Source organism: Zea mays, chromosome 2 (assembly GCF_902167145.1).
Source record: "Zea mays cultivar B73 chromosome 2, Zm-B73-REFERENCE-NAM-5.0, whole genome shotgun sequence".
Taxonomy (NCBI): Eukaryota; Viridiplantae; Streptophyta; class Magnoliopsida; order Poales; family Poaceae; genus Zea; species Zea mays.
The window spans coordinates 168,000,564-168,017,779 of NC_050097.1; the positions used below are offsets into that span (position 1 = coordinate 168,000,564).

The 17,216-nt window shown below is 49.2% G+C and overlaps 1 protein-coding gene and 1 long non-coding RNA gene across 5 annotated transcripts; one reads left to right on the forward strand and one right to left on the reverse strand.

Moving 5' to 3' along the window:
* Nucleotides 1–2,474: 2,474 nt before the first annotated feature.
* Nucleotides 2,475–11,763, forward strand: LOC103647243 (protein LONGIFOLIA 1). Of its 4 annotated transcripts, none has more exons than XM_020548456.2 (5): nt 2,475–4,369; nt 4,478–4,548; nt 4,642–6,705; nt 9,361–9,511; nt 10,651–11,763. In XM_020548456.2, the coding sequence occupies exons 3-5, from the start codon at nt 4,789–4,791 to the stop codon at nt 11,469–11,471; spliced, it is 2,889 nt and encodes a 962-aa protein (XP_020404045.1). In that variant the 5' UTR covers nt 2,475–4,369; nt 4,478–4,548; nt 4,642–4,788; the 3' UTR covers nt 11,472–11,763. The 4 variants fall into 4 exon arrangements, with proteins under 4 accessions (XP_020404045.1, XP_020404043.1, XP_020404044.1 ...); XM_020548454.3 differs by having other exon boundaries at nt 2,475–3,605; XM_020548455.2 differs by having other exon boundaries at nt 2,475–3,605; nt 4,481–4,548.
* Nucleotides 10,363–11,487, reverse strand: LOC109944039 (uncharacterized). Its single transcript, XR_002267298.2, has 2 exons — nt 10,804–11,487; nt 10,363–10,644 (listed from the first exon to the last, which is right to left on the reverse strand). It is a non-coding gene; the product is annotated as an uncharacterized lncRNA (long non-coding RNA).
* Nucleotides 11,764–17,216: the final 5,453 nt, after the last annotated feature.

Sequence of the window (17,216 nt, forward strand, 5' to 3'; positions counted from 1 at the left end):
CACTCCGCCGCGCCCTGACCGGTGCCTCCTGAAGCTGTACCGCCGCAGACGCTGAGGCTCCTCCTCGCGCCCCCTCCACGACCGCCAATTCGCCGGCTGGAGAGCGCCGCGGCGGCCGGGGCTCTCCTGCTCACGGGCGCCTGCTCGCACGCCCGAGGGAACCGCCGCCGCCGCTAAAACCTAATCCCTAGCGGCGTAGGGGTGTTTTTATAGTGACGGCGTGGACAGGATCGTGGGCCCGATTCACGTAATATGCGCAGACTATATTTGCATAAACTGATACACACATCAGCATAACTCGTATTATAATTTAGCGTAAGCACAGGTAGGTACAATAAACCAAAAAGGGTTCGTGCGGTCTGCACACCTGGTCAGAGCTTCCTGTAGTTAAATAGAGCTCAGGGCTCTAAATACTATATATATATATATATATATATATATATATATATATATATATATATATATATATATATATATATATATAAATGCTGCTGACTTTGCGTGCAGTTACGTTTCGAAGGGCTTGCAATTGCTTGGCTGCTTGGTTTGTTTGCACTGGTACTGTACCAACTACTAGTCTGTTTGTTAAGGCGTGCGTCGTTCTTCGTTTCGGCCAGAACGGCCTATTCCTGGACTCATTCTGGGCAGGAGGGATGAATCAACCCGGCCTATAATCTGGCCAAGTCTGTTAAGAGACGCCACCTGATTTCAGTCTCCTTCCCTCAATCCTTGGCCTGGAATGAGCTGCTTCCGGGATTGGTTCCTGACCTAAAAATGGGCCGGTGACCAGGAATTGGTGACAACACATGTTTCACTCGATCATGGGCTGGTTTGCTTACTTACTTGTCCTCCTCAGATTCCATCACTGCTTTATATCGCCTAGACTCAGTTGACTTGAGTTCATCAGCACTTGATCCGAAGGATCCTTGCACCATGCCCTTATGCCAGTCGTTCAAATTCAGTCTGATACTCAAGCACAGAGCCCGCTCTCCACGCTCAAGCGTCTGCTGCAACCAGGAATCCATTGCGCCATGAAAGCTGTGTGATCTATTGTGTATTGCGATAAAAATTTCTCCTTCGTTTGACGCATGTAGTCTTTGTATTGTTGTTGTCCATCGGCCGTTAGACTTTCAACGGCCATCTTCAGAATATTGTTCGGGAAGATAGTAGCGAAGCCACGTTGACTCTCCCTAGTGCATAGGCACCAGAGTAAAATAAATTTTTGTCAATATCTGTCCTAAATTTGTTATGTATTTCCTTTTAAATTGTATGGTTTCCTTTGTGTTGGATAGAGTGTGCACCAGGATGGTTTTTAAGCTGGCTTCGCTCATACGGGAAGATATCGGTGTGATCTTTAGAACCGGCCCATTTGAGGGCCTGATTTTTAGTAGATCTAGACATCTGGTCTCCAGCGGAGTTGCCAAAAAGTGTGTTGGCGCCGATCTGGACGCCAAACACTAGAACGAACCGCCTGACGATGCTTTCTACGGAGGCGCAGACGGTCCTCGCAACAGGGCTGAGCGATTCGTGATCTGGGCGCAGGAACGTCTCCTCCTCTTTCCTCTGTGTACGTCCGGACGGTCCGCGCCTGGGGCTCGGACGATCCACGACGACGCAGAGCATCGTCTTCTTTGCAGCAGACCAAGATCTCGCCTCCCGGGAGGGACCTCGTCGGGTGGAGAGATCCTAGGGTGTCTTGGTGTCGACAGGCCACCTAAGATGTCCTTGGTCGATGTAGAGCCGAAGAGAGATAGAGATTTGAGGTATATGAAGGCTAAACTAGGGCTAAACTAGAGCTACTCCTAATAATACATAAGATAAAAACAATAATTAGAGTTGAGTGTATCGATTGTGGAGGGTTCAATCGGCCTTAACCCTTCATCTATATAAAGGAGGAGGTCTGGACATGTTATAAGTCGGTTTTTAAGTTAAGAAATACCGCAAGAAATCCAGAACCCTAACTGATTCTGCGCACGCACGGACAGTCTGTGTCGTTACGACATACAGTCTGAACAGCGAACCGTCTGGCCTCAGGACCAGACCGTCCGCACAGACTTTTTTTTCTGCTCAACAGTCCCATTATTGAGTTCAAGTTTAGGGAACAATGGTGATCGATGAGGTTCGCCATCACGGGTTGGGAAGAAAATGTCATCGGTTGGCACGACTTGGTACTGTACTGTGGTGTGGACGTATGGTCTTCTCTTTAGGCCGTCTGCAGTAGTTTACCCAAAATTTATCCAAAAATATTATTTTATATTATTCTGCACTGTAAACTACAATGTTCGTAGATTGAAGTTTAAATATGAGTATAATGATAGATAAGGTGCCGTAGATAGCCTCATAGATGGACACCATGAATGCACTGTTGGTTAATCCGTTAGTGGCAGCTCCCTGCTCGTTCGGTGCCCCCGCGCATCAAAATTTACAAGATAATGCAGTGCAGTGCAGCACTGAAATGAAACAACACAGTAGTCCAAATTGACAGCAAATCCCGCCGCCAGTTAGCTTTTCCTGACTATCAGGAAACACCAGGGATTTTTCTTCCCAACAAGGCAACAAACCAATTGTTCACAGGTCTTGGTTGCCGTCTCCACAGCTCTCGCCACCAGATGCCAAATCGGTGGGGGTATAGTGGTATACACGTACACGCGTGCCGAGAGATGGACAGAGATGGCGCACATGGGGGTGCTGCTGAGAGGACAGGAGGAGAGAAAGAGAGAAGCTTGCAATGGCTTGTCCTGGTGTGGTTTGGTTTGGTCCCAGCAAGCACAAGAGTAGGCCATGGCAGTGCCAGCGCGTCCAACCATCATATTTTGCCTGTCAAGTCTAAAGTCTTCCCCACGCCCCCACCTTCCTTCTGTAACTGCAGGTGCAGCTATCAGGAGCATGACTTGTCACCTCACCTTAATCTCCAAGCACCCCAATATTTTATTTTTCAGATCGGGTTAGAAAAAAAAAGAAGGCAAGGTCATATGCAGGTGCAGGCGTGCAGCAGTGCGATGCCGACCCCGCTCTGTCCTCGCTTTCTGTAATCTTCCTCACACAAGTCACAAGGCTGCCTCCACTTCCATCCAGTAGGAACAAGTCAGACACGGAAGGAAGGAGGAGAAGGCACCGGAAATCCTCCCATCCCGCTAGCTGGAACCTGGAAGGGCTGAAGCTGGAGCTGGAGTGCTGGACAGTGACCGAGAGTGAGAGAGGCAGCAGCGGTCCGGTGGCTGTGGCCTCCTTGGTTGATGCTCACCCACCCTCAGGGAGGCACGAGCGTTCCCTCTCCGGCGAGCCCCACCCCGGAACTCCTCCGAGAAATGCGGCGGGGCAGCCACAGATGACACCTTCCTCTTCTTCCTGACCTGCTGCAGAGGAGGGCAGCCTCCTGCATTTCCGGGTTCCCTTGCGCTTGCGCCTCCTATTTCGTCTTTCCACGAGAGTGGGAAGGGGAAGCCGGAGGATGCCGGCCAAGTACCTCGGCCCGGGGGCGTTGGCGGAGGACAGGCGCCAGGACCTCCACCGCCAGGTGGGCTGCGTCACCGGGATCTTGCAGGCCTTCGACCGCCGCCACCCTCTCGCCTCCTCCTCCCACAAGAGGCTGCTTCCCCCAACAGGTCCCGCTTCCTCACTCTCTGCTTTCTCTTCTCTTGCGAGGTTGGAGATCCCCTGTGCGGCTGTGCCCTGCTTCAGTGTGTGTGTGTAGCCATTCTTGCTTCTCCGTGCTTCCAGCCGTGATCTATGCCGTCTATTTCTACCCCATCTCTTTGCCTGGTATCTTTTACTTGGGATGTGCCCAATAAAGGACTCAGCTTTTTGAAGACACATATTAGATTAGATCAGGTTGTATTTTTTATTTTAGTATGGAAAACAGCCTGTACCCAAGTGCTCCGCAGGTTTAAGTCCCTGCAGATTCATGCTCCAGACTTGTGTGTTGGGGATTATTGGTAACTGATGAGTTACCACTTTTTCCGGTCAGAGTGTTGGTTGTTTTGGTTTAAACTGATGATGACCTGCCTGTTTTTTTTGGACGAAAAGGTGCTTGCTCATGATACACCAAGAACCGTCCTTTCACAGCCCCATTTACTATCTCCAAATCAGCCACCGACAAAAACCAGTCCTTGCAAATTTGGAACCTTTTTTCAGATAAGAAAAATGTCCTTGACTGAAAGGAATAAGAGCTGTACGCAGAGTAGTCCATTGGATCAAAAGAAAAAATGTTTCTGTGCCTTTTCAACTTTAGATGCTGTTACTTTGTTTTCTCTCTCTCTATTATCAGGTTCCTTGCAAGATTGTCCCTGGCTTGCTCACTCCGTTCTTTTTATTTGTCGTATTTTAGTTCAATAATGAACTAGCGGGCGACAAATATTCGAGAACGGAGGTAATATGATTTTGCAATGTTGTCCTTTTCTAGTTTTGCTACAAGAAAGCAGAAAGGCATGCTCTTCTCTTGCCCGGTTCAGCATTGACAATGATTCACTTCTTGCAGCAGGCCATGCAGTATCCAGTAACCCAAGCAAAGAGGGCGATTGCACAAGATATTCACCCCAGATTGTGCTGGTAAGTTTCTGAATTTTATCGACAGTAGAGTAGTTATACATGTTTTATACTGACACCCAAATCCTGACTTGAGTTACTGCAAACTGTATTCAGGAGAACTCGAGTAAAACATGGGCTGATAGCCAAAGAGCACCAGCAACAGAACTGTCTCAAACCTCATATTCATCGTCACCCTCTTCGTCATTCTCGTCCGTTGATGACAACAAATCAACACAACAGGACCTATCATCCACTGACCGAATGCTATTTCCAGAGAGGCCGTTCAAGAGCTCGCCGAAGCTCAAGAGTTATTTTGACAGTGACACCGGGCTCGACTACCCTGATGACGCGCCTACGAAGTCCAAGGACATGCCCATAGTTCAATCCAGCCTGCCAACTCTTGGTATAAGAAATCTTGTGAAGGATTCAATCTATATGGATAGCCGTGAATTGTCAGTCAGAATTTGCACTAAAGAAGTAACAGATCACCCATCCAACTGTGGAGATCAACCTAGGGAATTGAATGGGCCTCCCCGTGACAGCACACAAGAAAAAAGCAAGGGTCTCGTGGACATCAATGAATCGCTTCGAGTGCTAGCCAAGCTCAGGGAAGCCTCATGGACTCCTGCTGAATCTGTCCATCATGCAAGACTTTCATATGATGCTCCTCGGTTCTCATACGATGGGAAGGAGGCTGCATCAAAACTGAGGGAGGTACCAAGGTTGTCACTGGACATCAAGGAAAGTCACCTTCGGAATGGTGAAATTGACTCTAGATTGAACCCAAGCTTGAGTTCTACAGACAGAAGCAGCAACACTGTTATTGGGTCCAATGCAGCTTTTGAGATCCAGCAGAAACAGCCTGCCTGCAAGCGGCTTCCTAGCGTTGTTGCGAAGCTCATGGGTTTGGAAGAGTTGCCTGAGCATAATCAAAGTATAGCATCATCACATGCATGCAAAACCGTTCAAGGGAGCAAGCAAGAGGCCATGTTCAACCCCTTGAGCATCTCATCTCACAACGAGCATGCTCTTCGACAACAAAGGAATCATGATTCAACTGTTAGAAATTTACCCAACTCAAAGTTTCCTGTCGAAACTGCACCATGGAAGCAACAAGAAAGGATTATCCTTCCTCGCAAACTGCCAAAGGGATCAAAAGGAGCCCACGGAAGAGAACAACCTGCTGCATCAGTCATCAGTGACATAGAGAAGCGGCTCAAGGATCTTGATTTTCGACAATCGTACAAGGACCTTAGAGCGCTTAAACATATTTTGGATTCCATGCAAGCAAAAGGACTATTGGAAAACAAAAATAGGGAGGAAATATCTATGCCAAAGTTATCTGATGGAAACCACAATGGCCAAGAGATAGCCAGTGTGAACATGAGAGTGAACAGTAACACCAACAACGTGTGTATGCCTGAAGAGAGCAACGCTGAAAGCTCTTTCAAATCACCTATTGTGATCATGAAACCTTCAAAATGTGCAAACCTTTTCAACGAAGTTGATTCTTCTGTCTTCCCCTTAGGGGGTTCATCTGATCCCCCACAACAACAAACAAGCAATAGCACCTATAGAAGGAAAGCTTCAACGAGAAATAGAACAGCTAAAGAGCAACATGCAAAATTTAGTTCAAAGGTGCCTACTTCTCAACCCCTTGTTTCTTATGACAGGAGATCATATGGAAGGAATGACGATAGCAGCAACAACCAAAAATCTAGTTCACTGCTGGTTACTGAGAGCTCATCCAGAAGACAGCAGCTACCAAGGGACAGTAGCATAAGTATGAAAAAGAATAAACATTCCACTACCCCAAGGTTACAACAGAGAAAACTTGGTTCAGAGCGGAGGGCTAGACCACCTATTCCTTGTGCTGAGTCTAACAAAAGCCAAAATCAATCTGGAGATAGGAATAATGCAGAAACAGTGTCACCCCGAAGCAAATTCAGAAGGAAACTTTTGTGTCCACAAGAAGGTGATGATGACATGCCGAGTGGATTGAACAACAGGACAAGGAGCCTGAACCAGCATGGCAATGATATGTCCACAAGGTCAGATGGCAGTATAACTGTTGCTTCAGAGCTGGATATTATAAGCAATGACAGATCTACGGAAGTTGATATTCCTAATTTTGATCAAGGCATTGGAACTCCATCCGGAAGGAACCCACAAAGAGTGGTAAATAATTTCCTTGCAATTTTGCCTTATTTCTAAAGCTTCACTAACTTTAACATGATTTTTTTATTTCCAATACTTAACTACTATGGACAAAATAATAATCTGTATTTGAAATAGTAGCTGGTTTTGGTCTTCTATCAATCTCTCTCCAAGAATAGTTGTAGTTGGGTCAGGAAATGAGAATGACAAATTAAATCATACGACATACTATTGGAAACTAAAACTCAATCTACTGCATAGAAGACCTTAATGGGCCGGCAGCCTAACAGTGGTGCTGCCCCCCCACCCCACCCCCACACATACAGAGAACACACACAGTCTAACATCCCCATGCAGTCGCAACGGGGCACCACACACGATGAGACTGGGGTAGGAAGCCGACGAGGTTGCAATCCCCCCGCATTCGCAGCATCATGAGGTGCGATTGTTGTAGCTGGAGTAGAGACCGGTGTGTACTCCAAGATGATAGCCCCCGGATGCCGAGGTAGCCGAAGTCGAGGTGGTCGTGGTCGGGAGACACGCAGCAGTAGCCTGTTCTTTGGGAGGGGTCGACGTTCGAGCGTCAACAATCGGCGGGGCGACACAAAAGGGATAACAACAGCCCCGTGGACCTTCTAGCTTCTTTTCGCATCCGGTCGTTGAGGAGCCCTGCCAGGGAGGCCGGCGGCAGCACACGTGTCTGCGCCGGTCAGGGTGCTCGCACCCGCGACAGAGTAGAAGGGGTAACGAAAGATCCGGCTGGGAAGGCCACGACAACGACAGATCCAACCAAGAAGACGACAATCCGGCCAAAGGGATGACGGCTCCAGTCGGGAAGGCTGCAAGAATGTGGATCCGGCCTAGAAAGCCACGACAGCGACGGGTCCAGTTGTGGCAGCGACGAAGAAGGGGTGGTCAATGGGATGGTTCCAGCCGTGCAGGGGCCTGCGCCGGACATGGCAAGGGGGTGTTGACGCCAGCGATGGAAGAAGCTTGAAGGAGCGACGCGGGGCGCTGCTAGGCGCCAGAGCGGGCAGGGAGGGGGTGACCGATGGGGATGCGCCGCGGCTGGACATGAGCCAATGCTGCGACGACGGCTAGCCCGCGCGTGGCTAGTTGCAGCGGTGCACCCGCTCATCGGGGCGACGTGGTTGCATGCTCACGCGTGCATAGGTCGACGAGGGAGGTCCGGGCCACGGAGGCCTGCCCTGGAGGTGGCGGCCCACCCTGGACGCGACGACGGTGTGGATTTAGGCGGATCTGCCAACGGTGGCGCGGATCCGGGCGGACAGCCCCGCCCTCGACCTCCTCTGTTTGCGCCGGCGCAGAGGGGTCGGCGAAGGAGAGGGATAACCACCATGGCAGCGGGAGAAGAGGTCGACGCGGTCGCCGAAGCTGGGGGTGGCGGTGCGGTCGCAGCCGGCGACGTAGAGGAGTGCGGGGATGAGCAGCATCTGGCGGCGGGAGAGGGGCGCCGGTTGGGAATCCCCTATGCCGCCGAGTAGAGGAGCAGGGACGTGCCCTAGGGGTGAGGCGGTGAGCACCCTGCTGGTCTTCCATCCGAGCATAGGGGAAGCAGAGGAGGAAGAGAGAGGGGAGGCTGGCGGGTTGAGGGGGATGGGGGCCACCCACGGGAGTGAAGAACGAGCCTCCCGGGGGACGGCGGCGCGAGGAGCAGCAGGACGCGACGGTGGCTTCAGCGTGCTGCTGCTCGGAGATGGGATGTGAGCCAGGGAGCGCGGCCGGTGGCTAGGGGAGGCTGAGCCAGCGGAGGGGAAGGGTCGAAGGGAGGCTGCCCCCTGGGTTTGTTCAGTTATTTTCAATTCATATGGATTGTAGGGGATCGATATGAATTGGGAAGGATTTTAACTTACTAGGGATTGAAACCCTCTCAATCCCCCTCAATCCATATGGATTGGGGTAGAACCGAACAAGCCCTGGGAGGGAAGGATTAGCCTCCCGGGGGCAGCGTCGCGAACAGCGGGTGGCCGACGGTTGGGGTGGGAGAAGTTGGAATGAAACCCTAATGATGTGTTTGGTTTGTGGAGTCACTCTATGCTTCATGAGGTGATGCATCATAAGTTAATTCCATCAATTTTTGGTGAAATCAACCCACTCCTCATGTATATACTAATTATTAGCTTATGAGGAATGATGTTGTGATGGATCAAACCATTCTATTCCACAAACCAAATAAAAAAGTGAGGAGTGAGAAGAAGATGATCACTTAATTCCTCAAACCAAACACACTATAAATCTCTGATACCATATTGGAAATAGAACTCAAGCTATTGCATAGAGGGAGGTTACATATATAGGGGGTGTTTGGTTTGAGGAATCACTATCCAAAATGTGGTGGTGTATCATGGGTCCATTCCTCAAATTTGGTGGGATGACCTCATTCCCCATATTAGTACTAACAAAATAACTATAAGGAATGAGGTGATGATGGATCAACTCAATCCATTCCACAAACCAAACAAAAAAAGTGAGGAGTGAGAAGACGATGGACTAGCTCATTCCTCAAACCAAACAGCTTAATAGAGACTCACAGGAAACCCTAATCCTAATGGGTCGGCAGCCCAACAGTGGTGCCGGCTCACACACACAAACATATACAGTCTAACACATACGATGCTGCATGTCTCATTTTTATGGTTTATATCTTTTCTTTAGGAAACCTCATATGATGCAAGCAAGGACGTGCCATCTGTAGACCCTTCAGCTGGTATTTCGGAACGGCCCAGTCCAGTGTCTGTGTTGGACTCTTCATTTGATCATGAGGATTTGTTCCCGAGCAGCAGGAATCCAAATTCACTTGCTGTTGGTACGATAATCTTCTCCAAACTTTTGTTTGTTAACTATAGCAACTGGAAGCTCAAATATGTTTTTTTTGTTTCACTTTAATGTTTCAATGTACCTTTTGTCCATTCTAGTTTCCCATTGCACTATCGAAGCAGCATTTGAACTGAAAGTTTATACTGATTACACTGTAAATTATTGTGTACAAGTTTATGTCAAAATTCGTCAGTGGCGGTGTTTCCTAGCACACTAAGAGCTAGTTTGGAAACATAAATGCCCTCCGAGATTCTCGGGGATTGAGGGGAAAATTAAGCTAATTTTCTCATCAATATCCGGGAATTCCGGAGGGGGTTTAAGTTTCCAAACTAGCCCTAAGATATCTTTGCTCCGAAACAAGTCCTAAGGGCCCTTTTAGAAAGCATGAATTTCACAGGAAATGTCTATGAATTTCACAGGAAAAAACACATGAAAATGGGGGAAAATACCTGCAATCCAAAGGGGCCTAAGCAAGTATCACATGGGTTTTGTGATACATGCTTCTAGCACACAACATCTTGGCTAGTGTAATGTTGCATAAGCAGCAACGACTACAACCATTACCTTTATCCTCTAGATGGAAATGATGAAAGTTGCGACAGAAGCAAAAGTACTTTACTTTGCAGTTTGCACCTACCAAGTCAATATTCTCCTATATTCGTTACATCAGCATGGCTTTCTCTGTGTGTTTGAAGCACAATATACTGCACATTGCATCAGTTCTTGAATTCTTGGCAGTGTAAATTCTCAGTGATACAGCCCCCATCCTGCTTGGTGGACACACATTCTAAATTTTACTACTAATGTAAATACTCATGGACTATAATGGACTTTATGAAATCATTAAGGACGTGTAAATAAATCAGTCCATGCAGTGTGAATTCAATCTCAAGTATTGCATAGGTTATAGTTTACAAATTTGACAACAGTAAGTGAAATTTACACGACAGCAACATTAGAGACCCCCTAAATGAAAAAGACTAGGAGAATGTTTGAGCTCTTAGCTAACTTCACTTGCTATCTGTAAACTGAGACGTGCTAGAACGATTAACTAGCGCGCGCATGATTGTTTACTGAATTTGTCGTCACCCAGGCATTGACTTCTGCATTGTTCCCTGAAACCTGCAGATGACGAGCGTCAAACATTAGGTGAACCCTGGAAACCTTCTGTTACAAAGCCAACAGAGGTGGGCATGCAGTCCAAGAACAATAAGCTCGCTAATGTCGTGAGCCTGCTTCAGAAGCTCCAGCAGCTTAGCGTGAGCAAGGATGAGGACGCACCTCCGGTCGACCATATGGCTTTCCTGTGCGAGACAGAAAGCCCGGACCACCGTTACGTGTCTGAGATACTGCTGGCCTCGGGTCTTCTGATGAAAGAGCTAGGTTCAGGACAGGCAGGCCTCCAGCTCCAGCTCCACTCCTCTGGCTACCCGATCAACCCTGACTTGTTCCACGTGCTGGAGCAAAGAAAGGCAGGATGGGCCAGCATACCTGACGGCATCCACCAGAGCAGGAGCGGCGCCAAGTCTGATCCCAAGAGAGCGCACCGGAAGCTGGTGTTTGACACCGCGAACGAGCTTCTCCTCCAGAAGTTTGAGAAGGAAACCACAGTTTACGCGGTCAGTTCCTCCACCGGAGCGAAGGATCATCCACCTGCAAAGGCTCTTAGCGGGCAGCAACTGCTGAAGTTTGTATCTTCAGAAATCGAAGGCATGGGTACGGAGCGATCGTCCACCTGCCAGATGGAAGGCGGCGTGATACCTGACGCAGAGATCCTGCAGAGGCTGCAGGGATGGACGAGCTTCAGCAGGGAGCTCCCTGGGATGGTGCTGGAGATCGAGAGGTCGGTATTCAAGGAGCTGGTGGACGAGGTGGTGCATGGGGAGTCTGCCGACGGCCCGGAGATGAAGGCGGCAGGCAGGCGGAGAAGGCGGCGGCTCTTTGCTTGATATGGTTTGTGTGACCATCACCATGCACCGGGTGGGTTGTCCAAGTAGATGGGCCTGATCATGCTGTAACTTTGATTGCCGTATGAACTTTTTTTCTCTCTCAAGGGAGAGGTGCACAAGTTGTACTGTTGTAGTATAAGCAGCGCAGGTTTGCAGAGGCATGAAAAATGGGCATTGGTTTGTGCTGTATAGATACTCTGTATACCATTGCCTTTTGATTCCTTGTGTTTCATTGGGGATGATGCTATTTCAGTAAAGAAGTGTACAAATGGCAGGGTTCATCATTTTAATATTTTAATAAGACTACAATGATATTACTTTCCTAGTGTATCAGAAAAAAAATCATGGTAGGGAATAACCAATCTTCATGTTATCATGTCTAGACTTCTAATGATAAAGATAAAGAATAACAAACATACGAAGTTCATTTATCTGAGTTTTCAAAGCTGATCATGTTAAAAGGCAAAACATTAAAGTAGATTCAGGATACTTAGAACAGAAAACTAAAACATTATGTCTATGACCCTTTAGTCTCAATCTTGTACATTTCAACTGTGAAAATGCACAAAGATGATTGATGTCATGGCAGCGTGAAATGTTACTTTGGTCACAAAGACAAGACAATTAAGCACCTTTTCTTCCAAAGTCCAATTGCATGGACAAACATGGAATATAGTTCATGTAGCTACAAATCTTTATCCTTCATATAGTATATCAGATATGTTTACTTCTTGGCTATGGTTATCAATAAAGATTTAAACCATTAGTGTCGTTAGGGACGACATCTATTTGTTGGCCCATCTAGCGCCACCAGGGGCGAAGCCGGGATCTAAAATTAGGGGACCAAATTAGATTAGGGGGGCTGTTAGAAGTATTTTTTGCACTACTTACATGAGAATTAGTTAAAAAAACTAACATATTCTATAGATTTAGGGGAGCATTAGGGGGGACATTGTCCCCCTGTGCCCCCTGCCGTCGCTCCTGAGCGCCACCGTAATGATATTGTGTTTGAATGGAAAAATATGACAAATTATTTGTAGGTTATATACTCGACTATTCATTACTCGACTATTCATTGACTTTGTACCTGGACTGTGCTACAGAAGTATATCTTCCAGGAGTTGGTTTCGGCTATATATCAACGATTGGAACAAGTGACCAAAGTGTTTTTCCCGAGCACATGGGTGACGATCTAGTCTTCGAATTGATTCTTAGTATGGTGCTTCGTGTCTTTGTTTTGCATAGGCTATGTGCATCTTGCGTGAAGCAGAAGTCGAGTTTTTGTTTTCAAGAGAGTTATAACTCATGACAATATCGATTCAATAAAATTTCCCTTATCGAAAAAACAGTGAAAATACAAGGGACCATGAAACAAGACCATGGAAATTTCCCTTATCAAACTTTGATAATCTTAACATTTGGAGCTTAATCTATTCTTTTTCTCAAAGAAGCAGGAGAACTGAGCATCTTTATATCATAGAGAGAATGGAGCTTCATCTATCAGGCTTAGGCATGAAAAATATTTCCCCCCAAAATTTTCACAAGTAAACTTCTCTTCCTCTCAAATTTTCAACTTAATACACAAATTCATCCTTGACTTCCAAGAGATTTCAGAAAGTTGACCGCAGTTGTCCAACTTGAACCTCATTCACTCAGTCTGATGGTATGAACTAATTAAAAGGACATAAGACATAGTGTAGAGATAGTCCCGTTTAGGGGGTGTTTGTTTGGGATTACGATCTGCCCAGATTATATAATCCAGGGCAGATTGTAATCCCAAACAAACACCCAATTGGATTATATAATCTAGGCAGATCGTAATCCGAAACAAACACCCTGTGGGGGACAGATATCCCCTTGGTCCACTAGAAAGCGAAAGGGCCTCGCGCGGGGCCTCGGGCCAGTTACCCCGCAAGGCCACCCCTTCGTGGGCCGGGCTATAGATATCGGCGGAATGGGCCGACCTGAGGAGGCAACGGATTCAAACCCAAGCAATCCATCGAATCGTGCGCTATCCAAAGAAACCACCCGACTTTCCCACGCACGGCGCCCTCAAATGACGGGGCGGATTAGGGACGAGTCGGCGAGATTTTTGGAAGATTAGTTCAGTCAGTTCACTATTATTTAGGAGACATGTGATCCTCATGTGCGTATAGAGTGCCCCACGGTCGTGTATATAAGGCCCAGGGGTACCCCATTGTTTTGATCGACCATCGACCTATCTCATTAGCTTTTCTCCATTTAGGAAACATCGCTTGTAACCCATCACGTATAGATCCACCCCAGGAAGTTGGGTATTACGCCTCTCCAAGCGGCCCGAACCTACAGAAATTCACCCGTTCCTCTCTCGTGCCTCCAGCACGAACCATTGAGTTACAGTCAACAACACCATCCTACCCAAAAGCACCGCAAGGGTAACCCTAGGTGTGCGGTCGGACTCTAAACACCGACAGCTGGCGCGCCAGATAGGGGGTATGTCGTTGATCCAAGCTAGCTCAATGGCCATCACTTCCAAGTGCAAGATCGCCCTTCGCCCTGGGACTATGTTCTGCTTTGGAACCATCTCATCCATAGCAGATGAAGAGGGAACTATGCATCGCGTAGCAGATCCACCGGAGAAGAAGTTTTCCTCAGAAATCCCGAGGGAAGCCAGAGCAGAACAACGGGTGGCACCACCACCCACATCTCGAGTGAAGGTGACCTCTTACAAACCGAAGTTCGGGAGCTCACCTACCCGAAGAACTCCGTTGTCCACCTCGCCCACAAAGGAGTGGACACGGATCACTCAAAAGAAAGAAGGAAGCGTCCCGAGTCAGGGGACAGGACCACGTCGAGCCATCTTTCCGATGCCTTCGCCCTCAAAGGAGGACAGAAAGAAGAGCACCATCGTGCCAACTCCTTTCTACCCTGACGTCCTCTTCATTGAGGGGAGATTGGAGTCAGCACCCATCTCTAACGATGAACCAACCATGCAAGGGGAAGAACCTCCCAAGCGTGAGGCACGATGACGGAGGAACAGACACCGGAACGTGCGACAACATCACGAGGCTGGGGAATGGGATCCGGCGCAGCCCATATCCCGGGACGAAGCTTTAGAAGTAGGAAGAAACTCCCGACGAGAGAGTACACCGAGAAAGGCAGAACTCTCACCGCTGTGATCACCGACAAGCTCAGGACCAAGAACGAGAGCAAGCTGAGCAAGGTGCAAGGCTGCGCCGAGAGAACCCTCTCTTTGCTCGAAACCTGTACCCCAACTTCGCTCGTGCAATGAACACGCCGAGTGAAGTCGGAGGGGTGCCGGCCCAGATAGCTGACGGCCTCCCGTGAACCCAGACGCGAAAGGCTACCGGCGGTTGCTTACTCGAGTAGCTAATCACCTTCTACCCATCGCTCGTCCCCCTAGCGACCTACGCCACGCCATCAACAGCCGGCGAGACACGAGGAGCTCCATGAACACTTCGCGCGACCGACGACACGGAAGTGAGATAAGGAACCGGGAGGAGTATGACTGGGATCACGACGTCCCGGCACGAAGTCACGCCACCCGAGCTGAGTCAGCTACGACCTCGACTAGTGGCCTGTTTCGGGGACGGTCGAGACGACACACTACCGACTCCCCTCCCTGGGAACGGCCTCACGAACGCCGACAGGAAGACACGTGTGGAGTCTCCGCGCTTACTCTGCGTCTCCGGGCCATCCAGTGGCCCCCAACTTCAAGGTCTCCAACGTCGACAAGTACGAGCCCAAGCAAGACCCGGGTGGCTGGTTGGCCGTCTACACGACCGCTGCCTGGGTCGCCAGAGTAACGGAGGACGTGATGACAACATATTTGCCCATTGTCCTAGGGCAAGACGCGCTGCAGTGGCTCCGAAATCTACCCCGACACTGCATCGACGATTGGAGCGACTTCAGTCGGCGTTTCATCGCCAACTTCTAGTCCTTCTTTGACAAGTCGGTGCAGCCATGGGACCTCAAATCCATCAGGCGTCAGAGCGATGAAACGCTCCGGTCGTACCTCAAGAGATTTCAGACCATGAAGAACCGCCTCCCCGAAGTCGCCGAGGCGACGGTGATTGAAGACTTCTACCGGGGATCCAATGACCCGGCCTTCGTCCGAGCCATACTCCAGAAAGCGTCGGCCACCTCCGAACAATTGTTCCGGGAGGCAGACCTCTACATCACCACGGATGAACGGGCCCAGGACCTCATCGGAGGCATGAAACTCACACCACCCGCGCCACGGCGTGACACGAACCAGCAGCCAGATAGGCGCTGGGAGAAAAGACCCCGTGATGAGGTGCACACCGCCAGGCCACCCACCGCTCGAGCCCGCGGTGCACTCCATAGTGGGGTACAGACACTCGATGAAATCCTCGATGCCTAGTGCCCGTACCACAAGGACATGCGCCACACCCTACGTAACTGTACGGACTTCAAGCACTCTGTTGGGCATGGCCGACCCTTCCAGCCTCTACCGCCTCCCCCACCATGAGGAGATCCTGGCGAGCCCAAGCAGCCTCAGCAGCAGAAAGGGGAGGGGGTGGAGCTTTTCCAGGCATTGACAGGGAGGTCAACATCATCTTCAGAGGGCACAGAGCACAAGAGAACAGGAGGCAGCAAAAGCTCAACGACCGACAGGTCCTGGTGGCCACCACCAGTGCCCTAGCTCCTTACCGGTGATCAGAGCACGCGATAACCTTCAGCCAAGCTGATCAATGGCTCAATTTTGATCATCCCGGCAAATAACCGCTCCTTGTTGATCCAGTGATCCGAGAGAGCCAGATGAAGAAGGTATTAGTTGACGGGGGAAGCAACATCAACGTTACCTTCCCCTGGACGCTCTAGGCCTTGGGGGTCACACTCAAAGACCTCACCGAGTCAGATACTCCTTTCTTTGGCATCGTGCCGACTAAAGGGGAGTACCCACTTGGGCACATCTATATGTCCGTCACCTTCGGGACCCCAAAGAACTATAGAACCGAGTTCCTAAGGTTCGAGGTGGCACGCTTCGACTGCGGGTACAATGCCATCATCGGCAGGCCGGGACTAGCAAAGTTCATGGCCATTCCACATTACCCGTACATGATACTAAAGATGCCAGGACCTCAAGGAATCATCACTATGTGTGCTAACTTCTAAGGCACCGCAGAGTGCTTCCGGGGAGCCATTCAAACAGCTCTCACTGCTAGGCCCTCGACAGCTTTTCCCACGCAGGCGAACACGAGGCTGGAGGAGGAGGATCTCACAATACCCACCAATGCAGCTCAAGCCATGATCTCTATACAACTGACTGAAGAGAATAAGAGGATTAATCTGGGATTCTCTAATGAGCGCAAGACTGCCATCATCAGTTCTAGCCTAGATGATAAATAGGAAAGCACGCTCGTCCGGTTCCTGCAAGATAACCGGGACGTATTCGCATGACAACCTGCGGATATGCCGGGAGTCCTGAGAGAACTGACCGAGCACAAATTGAAGGTGTATCCTCAAGCAAGGCCGATTCGATAGAAGCTACGTCGTTTCACGCCTGATAAATGGGAAGTTATTCACGCCGAGTTAGTCCGCTTAGTGTCAGTAGGGTTCATTAGGGAAGTACTGCACCCTGAGTGGCTAGCAAATCCTGTTCTTGTACTCAAAATGAATAAAGTTGATTGGCGCATGTGCGTCGACTATACTGATCTCAACAAGCATTGTCCAAAAGATCCCTTCGGGCTCCCTAGAATAGATCAGGTAGTTGACTCGACT

Bases quoted from the DNA above. Each gene is read 5' to 3' on its own strand.
- LOC103647243 (XM_020548454.3), top strand. From the start codon at position 3,452: ATGCCGGCCAAGTACCTCGGCCCGGGGGCGTTGGCGGAGGACAGGCGC. The intron at 4,549-4,641 runs GTAAGTTTCTGA...AACTGTATTCAG, and splicing joins ATTCACCCCAGATTGTGCTG to GAGAACTCGAGTAAAACATG. The intron at 6,706-9,360 runs GTAAATAATTTC...TCTTTTCTTTAG, and splicing joins GAAGGAACCCACAAAGAGTG to GAAACCTCATATGATGCAAG.